The sequence below is a fragment of the Haliotis cracherodii genome, unplaced genomic scaffold (genome assembly GCF_022045235.1).
Source record: "Haliotis cracherodii isolate W230 unplaced genomic scaffold, xgHalCrac1.p SCAF_2, whole genome shotgun sequence".
Classification (NCBI taxonomy): Eukaryota; Metazoa; Mollusca; class Gastropoda; order Lepetellida; family Haliotidae; genus Haliotis; species Haliotis cracherodii.
The window spans coordinates 63,581,723-63,599,324 of NW_027266275.1; the positions used below are offsets into that span (position 1 = coordinate 63,581,723).

General features: G+C 41.7%; 2 protein-coding genes across 2 annotated transcripts in view; both read right to left on the reverse strand.

The window, feature by feature from the left end:
* Window positions 1-1,673: 1,673 nt before the first annotated feature.
* Window positions 1,674-17,602, reverse strand: part of LOC139468341 (adenylosuccinate lyase-like) — a 30,829-nt gene continuing 14,900 nt past the window's right edge. The window contains exons 8-13 of the mRNA XM_071250247.1: window positions 8,874-8,943; window positions 7,244-7,391; window positions 6,707-6,797; window positions 5,193-5,282; window positions 3,596-3,772; window positions 1,674-2,299 (exon numbers count right to left, since the gene is read on the reverse strand). Coding sequence (XP_071106348.1) covers window positions 2,213-2,299; window positions 3,596-3,772; window positions 5,193-5,282; window positions 6,707-6,797; window positions 7,244-7,391; window positions 8,874-8,943 — 663 coding nt within the window. The 3' untranslated portion in view covers window positions 1,674-2,212. The remainder of the gene's footprint in view (window positions 2,300-3,595; window positions 3,773-5,192; window positions 5,283-6,706; window positions 6,798-7,243; window positions 7,392-8,873; window positions 8,944-17,602) is intronic.
* Window positions 15,087-16,483, reverse strand: LOC139469403 (uncharacterized). Its single transcript, XM_071251568.1, has one exon. The coding sequence runs from the start codon at window positions 16,251-16,253 to the stop codon at window positions 15,087-15,089; it is 1,167 nt and encodes a 388-aa protein (XP_071107669.1). The 5' UTR covers window positions 16,254-16,483.

Consider the following 17,602-nt stretch of genomic DNA (forward strand, 5'->3'; position numbering starts at 1 on the left):
AGACATTGAAAACAGGGTTATTTTGAATCAGCAATTGTCCACCCAGGTTTTCATCATAACGTTTATCAAACTGAAATGTAATTTATGGTGTGCTAGTGTTCCATCAGTATTCTGATACCATTGACATGCACATATTTAGAGAGGCTTTCTGGAGTGGTTCAAGCATTTTGCTGAAACATTTATGGAAGAATTTCCATTGTCCAAGTAGCTGAACCACAATAACCTGAGACTGGTCACATGTGTAATCTTGACTCTTTCAACGCTTGGAAACAGATTTCAACCTGAGTGAGTGTCCAAAGGTGTCAAGGTGTCCAAAGGAACTGACCAAACATAGGTCTGTGAACAGCTGCATGATAACTCTGTGTGTGACATTACTCCTTTAAGTGCATTACGAGATAGACCAAAGATGATATTTCAGTTGTTTTTATGCCGACTGTCGGACCAAGATACAGCCCTTGTGATGAAATTCAGAACGTATTTAAAGAATCATTCTGCTGTGTAATTTACTTACTTGCATAGAAATCATCAGCACACAAGTTGGTTGAGTTTGTTTTCCATTTTATGAAAGCTTTAAATTGGTTCAGTATTTCTTGTATCAAGTAACAGACTCTCAAGCATGTGATTCCATTCTGTCAATTGTTCTATTTCCGTGTTACTCATTGCTATAATAGGGATCAGTGATGTCCATATTTTTTATTTCACGGGTAGACGATATATATTTGTTTGGAAATCCTTGCAAATGTGTAATCATGTTATCAAAATCATGCTTCTGTTTTAATTCTGTAATAATATAAAAATACAAACCTCAACGATCTTTGCTTGTATTTATGTTTGAAAGAAAACATGCCAGTCAGGAATTTTTAAATATTGATCACGCAAGATCTGACTAGGCTCCAGAGAATGGTCCATCAGGTGAGCCCTGAGCAAACATGGACTATCCAGTCAGAACAGAAACTGTTGTCCCATCCCAAACCAGGACACAAGTGAATGTTGAATATGCCGGTTTGTTTGATGTGACACTCAGCAATATTCCAGCGTCTCGGCCAGATAATTCAGTGACTGACATGAACAAGTCACCAAGCCTGACCACCTGGTTGCCTCTTAGGACAAGCATGGGCTGGTGAAATTCACTTCTAACCCTGATCTTCATGGAATGATGGTAGTGTTTAATGGTATCACAGTATCACACTGGAACCACCTGACTGATGCTAACAATGGGATACCTATTTTAGTTTGAGTGAGTATGGTTTTACGCCGCTTTTAGCAATATTCCAGCAATATCACGGCGGGGAACACCAGAAATGGGCTTCACACATTGTACCCATGTCGGGAATCGAACCCGGGTCTTCAGCGTGAAGAGCGAATGCTTTAACCACTAGGCTACTCGACCACCCCTATTTTAGTTTGAACCCTGTAACCATGGTGGAATTCTCAAGGGAACCTCCACAGATTAGACCACTTCATCCATGTGTTCACCATTTTTAACAAACCTCACTTGAATGGATTGCAACAATTTGTTTGATGGGGAAGTTGACACAGTTGTTTAGTCAATCCTTGTACAATAATACATTCTCCAGGTTTCCTCCTGACTTTTTCAATACATACATGGAATTCATTTTATTGAGGCACAAATATCTTTTTTTATATAGATGTACTGTTTATTGTCATGGCAACCGTTTCTGAAGTATGAATAGTATGAGAACCGGCTTGAAACCCATTGATAACACTTCAACCAATATTCAGAACATAAATATGGAAACGTATTCTGTCAATCAGGGAATGAGATATTAATGAATTTCTGGCAAGAGTCCAATGATTATAGAGAGTGAGTGAGTGAGTTTGGTTTTACACCGTTTTTAGCAATATCACGGTAGGGGACACCAGAAATGGGCTTCACACATTGTACCCATGTCGGGAATGGAACCCGGGTCTTCGTTGATTATAGAGAAGTTTGTGACAGACACAAACATTTATCGACAAAGCACCATGTGGAGTTCTGATGAAGAATCCGAGTCTACCCACAACTTCAGTACATGGAAGACTGGGAAGAGAGAGTTCCTTTAAGAGTAGCATCTCCATGCTGAATGGGACCATGGCCTTCCTTGCAGGTTTAAGCCCATCAATACAGATGACTCCAAAACATACTCCACAGAATATTGCTTTGAGGCTTGTTGATAAACAGCACCTGGGTTGGATGGGTCATGGACGGGTGTTATAAATTGAGCTGTACAGATCCGGACATTTGATCTGCATATGGAGCTAGGGCAGACGTCACTTCAGAATCTAGGAATTCTAGTACCTGTGGATGTAAAAAAGGTTGACTGTACACCTTGTTAAGGGGTTGATTACTTTCATAGAAGTCCAATATGTTTCAGACTGGAATTTAGAATAACAGGGTCAAGGCTGTTCTTGACCTCTTATGTTCTTGAAATGAGGCCAAGGACAACAGGGATAGACACAGTCACTTAGTACAAAACAGGTGTGTGGTAAAACAGTATTCTAGTTATATCACAATGTGCGGGTCGCAGACATTTAAAACTTTGGTGAAACAAACAAGAAGAGTGAGTATAGTTTTACGCCACTTTTAACATTATTCCAGCAAAATCCCGGCAGGGGATGCCTGAATTGGGGTTTACACATTGTAACCATGTGGGAATCAAACCCGGGTCATCAGCGTGATTAGCAGACCACTAGGCTACCACATCCCTAGGTTGGTATGAGCAATGGTATACAACACATTCAGTTGGGGTATGACACAATCAGCCAGGTCATGTTATTTATCATATTGTGGATAGTGATTCAATATACTTTGCATCATGTTCTGATACTGTAGTCACATTATTCCTGCTATATCACAGTAGTCTGTCAATAATCACGGGTGTTGGTAACACGAGCAACTGTGCATGTCGTCGCATCGTTTGCATGAAGGTCTGGTGGCCCGCTCATGACACCAGTGATGAAAGTTAATGATTTTTTTATTGTCTTCATATTCAAATACTGTAGCAGCAACCTCCATTGTAAGCACTGCTTATGGTACAATGAGAGACATGCATGTCTGGAGATACAAAGAGCTGGACAGGTCACATACTATAACCACCCGACCCAAGTTGGGTACTGGTTATTGGGCAAGAATGAAGGACTAAATTTGAACAAATTTTGATTACTCAAGTAACTGTTTACAAGCATATCTGTGCTTGTTAGTGAGATTTGTTTGTTGTTGAATGCCGCACTCTGCAATATTTCAGCTGAATGATGGCAGTCTGTCAATAATCGAGTCTGGACCAGACAATCCAGTGATTGACATCATGAGCATCGATCTACACAATTGGGATACAATGATATGCATCAAACAAGTCAGCAAGAATGACCACCTTATCCCGATAGTCGCTTCTCATGACAAGTATAGTTGCTTCTTACGGCAAGCATGGGTTGCTGAAAACCTATTCTACCCCGGGTCTTCACGGGTCATGTCAGGAAGGCGGTCTATTGATAATAACCTTGTCTTGTGTGACCCCTCCCAATAACCACAACATTACACTGGTAAAGAAACTTAATTGATTTAAGTGAGAAATATGACATGGCTGAGAGAATTCACCTGTTTAGGAGCCCGACCGATGAAAGATGAAGGGTCTAGGAGAGCGTCCAGCTGGGCGTGAATGGGGGAGAAGTACTGTGAGGCACGTATCCTGTCCACCAGGTCGTTGTCCCCACCCTGCTGCTTCACCACGCTCCCCGCCACCTGGGACAACACCCGCACCTCCTCATGGCACTCCTGGCAACATCACCATCATTCATACATGAACCATGGCAGGCTTGCACGTTCAACAAGTTTGGGGATTGGACAGTTCCAAGAGCACTGGTTACAAGCGCAGAATGGGACAATACCCACACCTCCTTATGGCATTCCATAGCTGGGAATAATGACATTCATAGGTCGACCATGTCTATCACCAAGGTTAAACAATCATAAAGCTGAGCTTCATGTCTCATAATCCAGCATGTTTTCTAAAAGTAAAAAATGTTGTCTTTGCCAATGGCACCTTGAGAAACTTAAATATTCGTATAGTCATTGTCATTTACGTATCTTACATATTTGAACATTCGATACATTTGTCTTGTTTAATATGAACAAATCTGTATTTGCATCAGTTCAGTGAAGATGTCCAACATTACTGGACAGACAGATTACAATGTGCCATGCCATCAGCTAAACAATCAACTACCGTATTTGACATAATAAGCGCCCAGGGCACTCTCAAAATTCGAAATAGGGGGCTCTTATTAGTATATTATTTTGTTGAAAGATCGTGAATTTCGTAGTTTATGCTGACAGCCTGAAATGTTTATCTATGACAGATATATTTTTCCAGAATTTAATTTCCATAATTAAGGATGCATAATATATGTCTTGTGTACATTCAATCGGAAGGGTGCTAATTGGGATTGTTCACTGGCCAATATATTAGCAAATATCGCTGTAGGCGCTTATTAGAGCAGGGCGCTTATTACGTCGAATACGGTATAGTAGCTGGATCCTAACTGACAATGTTTTCTTCTTTCCATTGCCAACACCATTCTGGCTCCCCCCCCAACAAACACATCTTCCCGAGGCAAGGGAGTTAACTGACTAAAAGTCCAGTTTCCACCCTTCACGAAGTAGGCTGGAATTCCGGAGTTACATTTTAGCTAGACTAACGAGTCTATGCATAGTCCAATCAAAATAGTGCAATGAACTAGACATCCAGTTCGTAAACAACATGGATTTCAACGGGCAGATTTCGGTCGACTGCATGATTTGCAAAGCATGTGTACCATCAAATGGGCAACGACATATTTTGCAAATCTTTTCATGTTTTTAATCAAGGTGAACAGTGATCTGATGCACTTCTTGGAGTAAGACCCGTTTTATTAAAATAGAGATCTTGATAATCGATCAGATCATCTTGTCTTGGTGCCGCCTTTTTGAAGCATGAGATTAAATGTGATTGGTCAATAGTAGGGACATAGAAGGGAAATAACTCGTAATAGCCACTGGTGGTGCTACGATTGAGCCCAGAAATTCCAGCCTTGTGCGGCAAGGGTGGAAACTGGACTTTTATAGTCAGTTAACTCCCTTGACTTGGGAAGATGAAACACACGGCATACAACACAACCTTCTGATTGCAATTACACAATATCCTAGCGGGACTGACCTGTCTGTTGCCACCTGCCTTCACCATGGCCATGATGATGTTCTCCGTCGCCATGAACGGCAACTCCTGCTTCACCCTCTTCTCAATCACCTGCAACAGCAAGAACAGAATGGTAACCTTGTGACACTGGAAATATATTGCATCTGGAGGTGACAGGGGTGAAAGAAAGTCTACCGCTACCATGGCTACTGCACAGCTGTTTGTTGTGTAAACGCCAGCCAGCATTATCGCAGATATACTGCAGCCTGTACATACACTTAGTGTGGGCTCTTGGTGAGGTGAGGTGAAATGGGGTTTTAACGTCGGGTCCAAGATTATTGCACTTATATAGCGACGTGCATGTACGTGTGTGTGTTTGTGTGGCTGCTTGTACTAGTCCGGACTGATGCCGATTTATAGTGCTATCCCACTGAGATATCATGCCGCAGTTTAACATGAATACCCCACTCAGACAATATACTGACTCCGAGGCGACCAGTCCTTGTTTTAGCCCCTTAATGCCGAGCGCCAGACAGGGTAACAACAAGTACCATCTTTTAACGTCTTTTGGTATGACGCGGCCGGGGATCGAACCCCGGACCTTCCGCTCTCCGGGCAGACGCTCTACCACTAGACCACGGAGGCGGTTTGTGGGCTCTTGGAGGATGATGCACAAATGTGTGATGTTTCCTGTACGTGGAGTAAGGGCAATGGTCATGTACACCCCATTATGACATGTGTATACGACCTAACATGACCATGAGTGGCATTAGAAATGGCTTTCATTTATCCATTGTTATTACTACATGCTAATTACCCCCTGCCTCCCTTTGCCCATTGCTAATCACCAATCTGCACAGTTGGCTTTCCTTGTGAGTTTCCATCCTTGTTATCTTGCATATATGTTCTCTGCTTCCTAGCACTCAAGGGGGCACGGGTGGCCCAGTCGTCTTAGGCACCGCAATTCGCTGCGCAGAGTTGCATCCCTTGGGCATACCAGAAACCTATGATTGTGGGTTTGAATCCCGGTTCGCCCCGATTATGTTTCTTTGTTTGTCAGCACCATACCGTGCTCGTGGGTTTCACCGAAGTGGTAAACATCCGAGACCTGCATCACTTCGGGCTTTCCTCCCACATTAAGCTGATACGCTGTGATATAACTGGAATAATGTTAAAAGCGGTGTTAAACCCAACTCACTTACTCACTCCTAGCATTCATTGACCTGATGAAGGAGTGATATAATGAACTGATAGATATAACGAACTGGGTTTTTTGTCCTGACTATTTCCTATGTATATGCTGTAAATATGCTTTTAACGAACAACGGTAATAACAAACTAAATTTAGTGGTCCCTTTGAGTTTGTCATAACCGTAGCTTACTGTACTCCGAAATGTGCCTCATAATAAAGAAGTTGAGTTCCATAACTTCTCTGCCCTAACAACATACTATTTGAACAGAAGAATTGCAGTCAAAGAACCCGATCAGATGAATTGACATCACACTGCTGATGTCTGAACGTGGAGAATGCTGACCTTTGGATACACGACCAGTCCTTCGAAGACGTTCTGTAGAGTACACAGCACACAGTCAGCAGTCAGGAAGGCTTCAGCCAGGCTTATTCTCCTGCAAGTGGACAAAAGAGCATTTATAACATTTCCGTGACACAGGATAAACTTGCTCAAGTTAGAGTGAGTGAGTATAGTTTTACGCCACCTTGAACAATATTTCAGCAATGTCAATGGACACAGGTGGGGAATTGAACCTGGGCCTCTGTCTGTTTGTTGTTGTTTAACGCCACATCCAGCAATATTCCAGCTATATGACAGTGGTCTGGATCACACAATCCAGTGATTGACATCATGACCATTGATCCACGCAATTGGGATACGATGACATGCACCAACCAAGTCAGCGAGCCTGACCTCCCGATCCGTTAGTCGCCTTTGTTCCAATGATTAATGAGTAAAACAAAAACTGCACCGTGAAACATAGTATTCCTTCCTTTTGGCAGTTCTCTAACAAGCAGTATTCTTACTCTTTAGCAGTCGTCTGACAAGCAGTATTCCTACCTATTAGCGCTATCGTCCAAGGTCCGCTCCATCCACTGCACGGAGGCGGTCATCAGTGGGTCCTGTATCAGACACATCAGATGGCGAGACAGAGCACAGCAACGCTCTGACCTCATTGGGTTACGCTTGTAAGCCATTGCGCTGGATCCTAGCAAACAAATACACCTACACCATCACATACAGAGTGAAACATGGTTAGTCTGTCTGTCTCTGTCTTCCTAGCATATCACTTCCGTCCATATACAAAGGGACCTTACTCCTTATTCATGAGTAACTAATCACGAAATCTGTTGATACAGAAGATTTTACTGGAAATGGTACATTCCATTTTAACAGGTGCCACTCTTAGATATTTCAGCTGTTGTTAACAGGATATTATCGTATTACCGTAAAAGTAACTGTACTTGTACAAAAGATGCCATTTTCTTGTGCTGATATATTACCTAACCTGTTATTTCCTTCATGTAGCTATCATGGCTTTAATTTCGTAATCAGTCATAAGTTTATTTCCTAGATTGCAGGTGCTAAATCACCTTATTATGCCTCAAAGTGAGATTGACCAATCAGAGAGCAGAACTACTGACCCCACATGAGCCCGTATACCGTCAGTAAAAATTCAAGATGGTTGTTACTGACCTAATATGAGACTGTATACCATCAGAAATGGCCATCTTGGATTTTGCAACACCCACCTCACATATTTCACATGAAAATTCTGGTACCGAAATTTGTTATTCGACACTGTTTTGTGTTTTAGATAATTAATTGTGATGTGCAAAGATATCAATTTTAAAATAAACCACCTTCATGACTTTATTAATAAAAATTATAGAGGAAAACATTTTACAACGGAGGTCACTGAGTTACAAATAACGTCAATGAACATACTATAGGATGACATCACAAACAAGAAACGTGACGCCAATGATGTCACATAGCAATAGAATAGACAGCAGCCCGTCGTTAGGGGAAAGCAGACTGCTAGATGTTACAGTGGCCCACAAACTTCTGATACCATGCAGTGATTTTATATAATTCTATCCATTTAAGCCATATTACTTGTTTAAACGTTCACATTTAGTGCATTATATATTCCATTGTTATTGTTTATGTTTACATTAAAGCGTTGTGTAGGAAACATATGTACTGGTCCTGTCCCTTATGCATGTTCAAGGCCGTAGTTAACTTTTTTTGATAGGAGGGCAAATATTTGTACAAGCATCACTTGTCCCCAACTTGATTCAAATAAAACTGTTTTCTATGAAAAATCTAGGGGGGCAACTGCCCCCCGGCTGGCTACGGCACTGATGTTGTAAGTGTCAATTTGACATGTCATGTGCAATAAATATACCAAATAGTGTAAACTTTTCGGCATAATAAATTTGTTAATGTGTCTTCAGTAGCTGTATACGGTGTCATACTAGGTTATTAGAAAAATATTGGGCTTACACCTCGCCCAATATTCTTTTCTGCTAACCTAATATGACACTGTATACAGTAACTAAAAACACCATAACTAATAATATGGACAACTTGAACATGAAATATATACTTCATGTACTTAATGTATGTGCAATATAATATCACCCTATTTTCTTCACCTACAGAAGAAATGAAAATAATATTTTACCAATTTGGTCTTTCTCGAAAGGTTCCTCCAGCTCCTTGAAGTTTGCCAACAACCTGATGTCAGTACAGATCTGTATGAAGCAAAGGAAACAGGTATCTGATGACAGTGGGTGAATATTGTTTTACGTCAGCCAGCAACAGCTTTAACATGGTGGCTTGTAAATAAATGAGTCTTGGTCAAGCATATAAAATGTTGTCAGAATTAGCAATGACCAACGCCATTGACACACTTCACTCAGTTTTTGATCTTTCAATCCTCACTTCAGTCTTCTTATAAGAGCTGCTATCATTAATGGTGTTCGTACATCTTCCCGAGACAAGGTGGTAACTGACTACAATAGGCCAGTTTCCACCCTTGCCGAACTATGCTGGAATTTCTGGGCTTGATCGTAGCGACACCAGTGGCTATTACAAGTTATGTCCCTTCTATGTCCCTCCTGTTGACCAATCAGATTCCGCTTCTCATGTCACTTGCATTTGCACCAAACAAAATGGCAGCCCAAATCAGGACGATCTGAGTGATAATCTTACCTCGCGAAGTGCATCAAATCATATGAGCACCTTGATAAGAAACATGAAAAGATTTTCAAAATATCTGTCGACGCCAAGTTGGGTGTCCACATGCTTTGCACATCATGGCCATTGAAATCCATGTTGTTTACAAACCAGATATCTAGTTCGTTGTGAGATTTTGGGGGGGACTAATATAACAAAAATGTAACTACAGAATTCCAGCCTAACTCGGCAAGGGTGAAAACAGGACTTTTACAGTCAGTTAACTCCCTTGGCTCAAGAAGATGGTGTTCGGACAACACACAGAATGTTTTTGGGCCTTATATTGTCCATGTATCCCCAAGGGAGGTCTTCCAAAAAATCTTCTCAACAGTTTAAATCGGTTTCGGTAACCAAATTCAATCTCCCTGGGGAGTATACAACCCAAGCTGCCTGTTAGGCACTAGAAGGTTAACAACCACATTGCCATCTCATCCTACCGGGTACCCACTCACTGCTGGGTGAACAGAGGCACATTTTGAACAAAGTCACTGGCCCAAGGAGACGCCACATGAGTTACATGTGATTCAGTGTTGGGTAGGACTGAAGCCCTAGCTAGAAACTCTCCGGAGCCAAGCTGCCGAAACGCGGTCACCCATCCAAGGACTCTGCGTGACCGACGTTGTGTGCGCTGTCCCACAGGACCACGTGCTACCACATCTCCTGTGACTGTAAAGGTTGATCTGTCCATCCATCTCTGCCATGTCAGGATGAATTCCATCTACACAACGCACCTGAACAAATCCTTCGTTTGTTTGTTTGTTTGTTTGTTGTGTAACGCAGCACTCAGCAATATTCCAGCTATATGAAGGCGGTCTGTAAATAATCCAGTCTGGACAAGACAATCCAGTGATTGATATCATGAGCATCGATCCACGCAATTGGGATACGATGACATGCATCAACCAAGTCAGCGAGTCTGACCACCCGATCCCCTAACTCACCTCCTACAACAGTCACCTTTTACAGCAAGCATTGGTTGCTGAAGACGTATTCTACCCCAAACCTTCACAGATAGAACACATCCTTCAGTTGGATTTGTCACTTCAGTTAATCAGATAGTGAAAACTCAGATTCAAAACATGTTTTATTAGATATTGCAACAAGAACAAAGTAAAACACTTATAAACTGTCCAGCAACACTATTTCATAAAAACACTTGACAATAAATAGAAACAAAACATAAAAGAAATCTATGACAAAAGTCTTGTTTCTCATCTAGTTACCGGTAAAACCATATCAATGTCTTCTAAAACATCTCCCACGTAGAAATGTTCTTATTCAACAACCAAAGACAAAAGAGAAACAACTCATGGTAAATAGGTCTTATCCTAGACACACGAGCCAGTCTTGTCCTTCACACACAAGCATGTCTTATCCTTGACATATGACCAAGTCTTATCCTTGACATATGACCAAGTCTTATCCTTGACACGAGCCAGTCTTATCCTTGACACGAGCCAGTCTTATTCTTCACACATGAGTCAGTCTTATCCTTCACACACGAGCCAGTCTTTTCCTTGACACACGCGCCAGTCTTATCCTTGACACTAGCAAGTCTTATCCTTGACACACAAGCCAGTCTTGTCCTTCAAACACGAGCCAGTCTTATCCTTGACACACAAGCATGTCTTATCCTTGACACACGAGCAAGTCTTTTCCTTGACACACGAGCCAGTCTTATTCTTCACACACGAGCCAGTCTTATCCTTCACACACGAGCCAGTCTTTTTCTTGACACACGAGCCAGTCTTATCCTTGACACACGAGCCAGTCTTATCCTTGACACACGAGCCAGTCTTATCCTTGACACACGAGCCAGTCTTTTCCTTGACACACGCGCCAGTCTTATCCTTGACACTAGCAAGTCTTATCCTTGACACACAAGCCAGTCTTGTCCTTCACACACGAGCCAGTCTTATCCTTGACACACAAGCATGTCTTATCCTTGACACACGAGCAAGTCTTTTCCTTGACACACGAGCCAGTCTTATTCTTCACACACGAGCCAGTCTTATCCTTCACACACGAGCCAGTCTTTTTCTTGACACACGAGCCAGTCTTATCCTTGACACACGAGCCAGTCTTATCCTTCACACACGAGCCAGTCTTATCCTTGTCACACGAGCCAGTCTTTTCCTTGACACACAAGCCAGTCTTATCCTTGACACACGAGCCAGTCTTATCCTTCACACATGAGCCAGTCTTTTCCTTGACACACGAGCCAGTCTTATCCTTGACACACGAGCCAGTCTTATCCTAGACACACGAGCCAGTCTTTTCCTTGACACACGAGCCAGTCTTTTCCTTGACACACGAGCCAGTCTTATCCTTGACACAAGCAAGTCTTATCCTTGACACACGAGCCAGTCTTGTCCTTCACACACAAGCATGTCTTATCCTTTACATATGAGCAAGTCTTATCCTTGACACAAGCCAGTCTTATTCTTCACACACGAGCCAGTCTTATCCTTCACACACGAGCCAGTCTTTTTCTTGACACACGAGCCAGTCTTAACCTTGACACAAGCCAGTCTTATCCTTGACACAAGCAAGTCTTATCCTTGACACAAGCAAGTCTTATCCTTGACACACGAGCCAGTCTTTTCCTTGACACACGAGCCAGTCTTATCCTTGACACAAGCAAGTCTTATCCTTGACACACGAGCCAGTCTTTTCCTTGACACACGAGCCAGTCTTATCCTTGACACAAGCAAGTCTTATCCTTGACACACGAGCCAGTCTTGTCCTTCAGACACAAGCATGTCTTATCCTTTACATATGAGCAAGTCTTATCCTTGACACGAGCCAGTCTTATTCTTGACACGAGCCAGTCTTATTCTTCACACACGAGCCAGTCTTATCCTTCACACACGAGCCAGTCTTTTCCTTGACACACGCGCCAGTCTTATCCTTGACACAAGCAAGTCTTATCCTTGACACACGAGCCAGTCTTGTCCTTGACACACAAGCATGTCTTATCCTTGACATATGAGCAAGTCTTATCCTTGACACGAGCCAGTCTTATTCTTCACACACAAGCAAGTCTTATCCTTCACACACAAGCAAGTCTTATCCTTGACACGAGCTAGTCTTATTCTTCACACACGAGCCAGTCTTATCCTTCACACACGAGCAAGTCTTATCCTTCACACATGAGCAAGTCTTATCCTTCACACACGAGCAAGTCTTATCCTTCACACACGAGCAAGTCTTATCCTTCACACACGAGCCAGTTCACACTTCATTGTCTAATGAAATAGCTTCTACTGACAGGCATCAGCTTCTCCCTCATCCTTCTGGCCCAAGTATTCAGATGTGACTCGTATGAACCATGGTGTTCACATGCTCTGTTTCGCATGAACCATGGTGTTCGGACTACACTGCACTCCTTCCCAAGTTTCAGATATCCCAAAATGTCACAACGTGGTAGTGTAAACGACTCATCAATAACAAATATGCACTTAAATAAAGTAATAATAATAATAATAATAATAATCCAGGTATATATGGGTCTACTGTTTCAGCAGAACTGATACTGTGCAAGTCAGCAGTACAGGTTACAGGGTTCAAACAGATAAATATCAAATCACTATTCATTATTTGGAAATTATTTAAAAGCTTTAAAGAGACATTCATGGCTATTTTATATGGCCTAGAATTTCTAAGGCATACCATGTTATCAGCGTTAGCCTTATGTTTCATTTCTTAAATTTTCCTGTGTATCAAATAATAACAAATATTGTCAAGAAAATGAGAATACAATATGCTTATCAAGGAGAATATTCATACACATTGCAATGAGAAGTCCAAAAGAATTCCAGGCTTCAAATCTCATTTAAAAAGATAGTGTTTTCAACCAATCAGATTCCAGTGTTTTCAACCAATCAGATTCCAGTACACAATCACCTTCCTTTTGCAAGATCTACGATGGAAAACCCCCAAGCTATAACCCATGTCAATGTGTGCTGGGTGGATGGATGCCTGTTGAGATGGACCTTACAGATTTGGGGGCATAATGGAAGATGTGATTGTATTACCTGTCCCACTCCACTAGGGCTGGGACAAGTAACTCGGGTACCCGGGTTGGGTGGGACTGAGTAGGACCCGGGGGTGGTTAGTCATGTGATATATTGTATAATGACAAATATTATCTATAACTCTATTGTTACAGTCTAAGTCACTAATGTTCCCCATTTCTTTCTGACCATATATGCACCCTTTCCTTCTGACTTTTATATGTTTGAATAAAGATAAAACTTCATGCAGTAAACTTCAGTGTATGCATGACCAGATCGTTTTACATGTGTATCTAAATACATTTTGCTAGGGCTACGGCCAAACTTTTCACAATCGGACAGTTTCTACCTACCTCTTGCAGAGCTACAGATAAGCAGCGTATTTGCGTACAATACCGGGGTACCTGCCAAAAATATTCAATCACGGCGGGTTATATGGGGTGGGTACCCGGGTATTAAATTTGGACTCATCCCAACCCTAGATTCCACCAACTGCTTCAAACCATACAGACACACAAGGGAGGTAATCACAAGATGAGATTGTAGAGCTGTTATGGTCTGAAAAGCAGAGTGTCCTGATTAACAGGGTCTCACAATACAGAATAAATCTCAGAGCAAGTACCCACAAGTAGGGTTATCACATGGAGAGATGTCATGGTCTTTATAGCAGGGTGTTCTAATTGAAAGTTCCAACTATACAGAAGTGATCACAGACTTATCGGAGCAGGTACACACAAGCAGGGTTATCACATGGAGAGATGTCATGGTCTTTATAGCAGGGTGTTCTGACTAACAGGTGCTACTATGCAGAATTGATGACAACTATCACAGCTTGAGTGCACACGGGAGATAATCACAGGGACAATGTGGATATGTTATGGTAAGAAAGCAATGTGTAAAGACAGTAATAGATAAGTCACATTGCAAACATCACCACAAACAACCGTCTTTACAAGCTGATGAATATAGACTGTGTTGCACTTGCTGTCTTCTTGCTATGTAAGTAGATGTATGTACTCTAGGGAAAGTACCTTCAATAAGACTAAAGCCAACACTTGTGATAATGAGGCATAACATTAACTGCATGGACTGCACACATCTTCCCGAGGCAAGCGTGTCCACTAGCCTACATGAAGCCTAGTTTCTACCCTTGCTACATCACGGCCACCCTTGGCCTGACTCTGGCTCGACCCTGGCGCCACCTCACATAGATCACGAGTTGTGCACCTTGTAATGAAAACGTGATATCCAATCAGATCACTGTTCTTATCTTGTATAGCTTCACAAAGATGGCGACTACCATCATGACCATAGGCAACAAACTAGTCGATCAGATAACAAAAACATTCGCAATTTCATCCATGACACAAAAACATAGGCAATCGTTGGGGGTTTAAAAGATGAAAAAGACGTGTCAACAAAGACAGGCCGAGGTAAATCACTTTCATACAAAGGTGTACCAGTCATGGATGTTATTTTGTGAAACGTTTTCTGATTAGACTATCCATATGTGCATTAGTCCAATCTTATTTAGCACAGGAACGTGGGCTTGATGTGGCAAGGGTGGAAACAAGACTTTGATAATCATGATAATAAGGCTAGTGGACACTTTTGCCTCGGGAAGATGGGACTGCACAATGAAATCACCGCTGTGAATGACAAGCACCATCATCGCCCTGAATGTATCGCACAAGAGATGGAGGTAAAGGCAGCTTTACCATATCCTCAGATAAAACAAGTTCTTGAAGCGTTGCTCGACACGTTTCTTTCAATGTCTTTAGACGGAATGAGGAAACAAGACTTAGAACTTGCTGAGCACATGAGAGAAACTGTCCACTTGGTGAAAACACTGGTGCAAAATGATGGAGGCCATTTGAAGATATGTATGTGAATTGTCCTTTAAATTGTAAATTCAAGTCATACATGTAGTTGGTAACATTGAAATTTTTGCAGATGGCAGGTAATGGATTATTTGAGGAATCTCCCAATACTGACAGTATGACTAAACGCTGGTCACGGACGTATTGCAGAACTGAAAACTTGTCATGGGCTGCTGCACAACCTGGGGCAATGTCTTCAGTAATAGATGTTGTACAATCGTCCAGTATAATCCGGTATAATTTAGGTCCACAAGTGTTCATTCTTGCCACGATGAGTGACTTTGTTGGAACATCAGGATCAAATGTAACAGACATTCTTTCAAAGGACATCTCTGGGAGGGGGATTTCTGTACAGCATGACAAATCTAATGACATTTTCAACAAGATAAAATCATGCCGTTCATACTCCGGGAAACACTCTGGTTGATAAAGAGGGTTTTTCTTGAGCACAATGTACTGCAGATCCATACTCATACAACATTCAAACAAGTGCAACTTCTCTTGACCTTGGTACCTCCTCTCGAAATTACAAAGTATTTTTTCTTTATTGATGTCACAAATAAAGAAGTTTATAGCTCGCTGCAAAAAACACTGAATCACAGCAACACCTTTGCTGAAACCAATCACAGTGCAATGAATGAGACCAGTGCCTTTCATAACTTTCTTTGGTATTAGGCATTTCTTGTCAATAGCTGTTTCAATTATCCACTTCCGTTTATAGGACAAATCTCGAACAATTAGTTCTCCCAGCTTTCCAATAGATGCATGGAAATGCCTGTTCTCTGTACATTGAGGTTGCAATCCATACACCAGGCAGTCACACACAAGGGAGTTAGTCCCACTGTGTTCATACAGAACTTGGTAAGCCGGTCGCGAGTTGGTTGGCTTCACATGGGGCAAGGTCTCCTGCTTTGTAAATGCTTTACCCATGTCTATTGTCAGCGCAAAAACTATCGCGTCATCTGTGGCACCAGTAAAAGTTGAACGCCCTTAAGTTTATCCTGTGTGGAGTCACAGATTCACAGTGGAACTATTTGCGACCACGCCCACTTCTATGGGAGCTCGTGTAGACTTCCATCTGTTCCTTGACATGACGTCGAGTAGCCGTCATTTCTGAACAGCATTCATAAAACAGTTCTCAGAGAACAGGTGCAATAGCCGAGGCCATGGAGCATGGAGCACATCGGTTCTTCGCCCCGTATATGTCAACACGAAACCCGGAAGTGAACAACGTTGCTATGTTACCCAAAACATTAACTTCCGGGTCCACCAATAAAGCGGAACGAAACCTAGCGCGCGGGTTACCTTCTTTTTCACTCCGCGTCTTGTCTTCCTGCTTTTAACGTTGCGAGTGCATAGCGTAGTTAGCAGCTCGTTAGTTCGCTTTTATTAGATCGTATACAAAATAAACATTCACTTCTTCCGCACTTGTAAACCTCGTAGAAAAATGAGTTCTCAAAGGCAAAAGAAATAACAGATTATTTCAATTTCAAGAAGCGTTATTCTTACGATTTGTACTAGGTAGCGACCAGTTACCGCATTTTTTTAGCGTCATTTCTGAAATATTCCGGGTATAAAGTTGACTGTACCAGTACGTTTTATTTTAGTGAAACTATAAGCAAAAACGCTTATTTCTGTGCGTGGGAATAATTTCTGTATATTTCTGGTATAATGCGTCGAGAGGGAATCTAAACAGTGGAAATAGGACTTATCTGTTGACTGACTGTACCGTTATGATCGCCATCGTTTAAGCAGCACGCGCAACATGATCACGCGCACCGCTTCAGTTATTCAAAGAACATTGATTATTAGTCTAGTATCGCACTCATTTATTTAATTCATCAAAATTTATAAGAAATGTTTTTTTTATCATAACCAATATTCCCAAAATTCGATCTACGCCTGCTTACCCATAATGCTATGAACTGTGGATTTCGCGACATATACAGGTAATGCAATTTCGGAAAAATAGCTAAATTAGGTTTTAGAATTGTATTTTCGGGAAAAACGACAGACAGACGATAAGCAATGAATGACCTAAATGTGTCACTACCCGCGTGTCTTTTCTAAAGTTGTATTTGTGCAAGATGCTAAATGTTGTTGTTTTTTAAATGTCCTAACAACAAGTGTCAATTTTGTTTATCATTTTCAGATATATATTTCTCTCTTGTAATGGAAACGAGCAAAAGTAAAAAGAGATGCGATTACATGCGCGCTATAACGGGCGGTGCCATAATTGGTCCTCGGCAATAACTGGTCGCTAGCCAGTATTTTAAAGA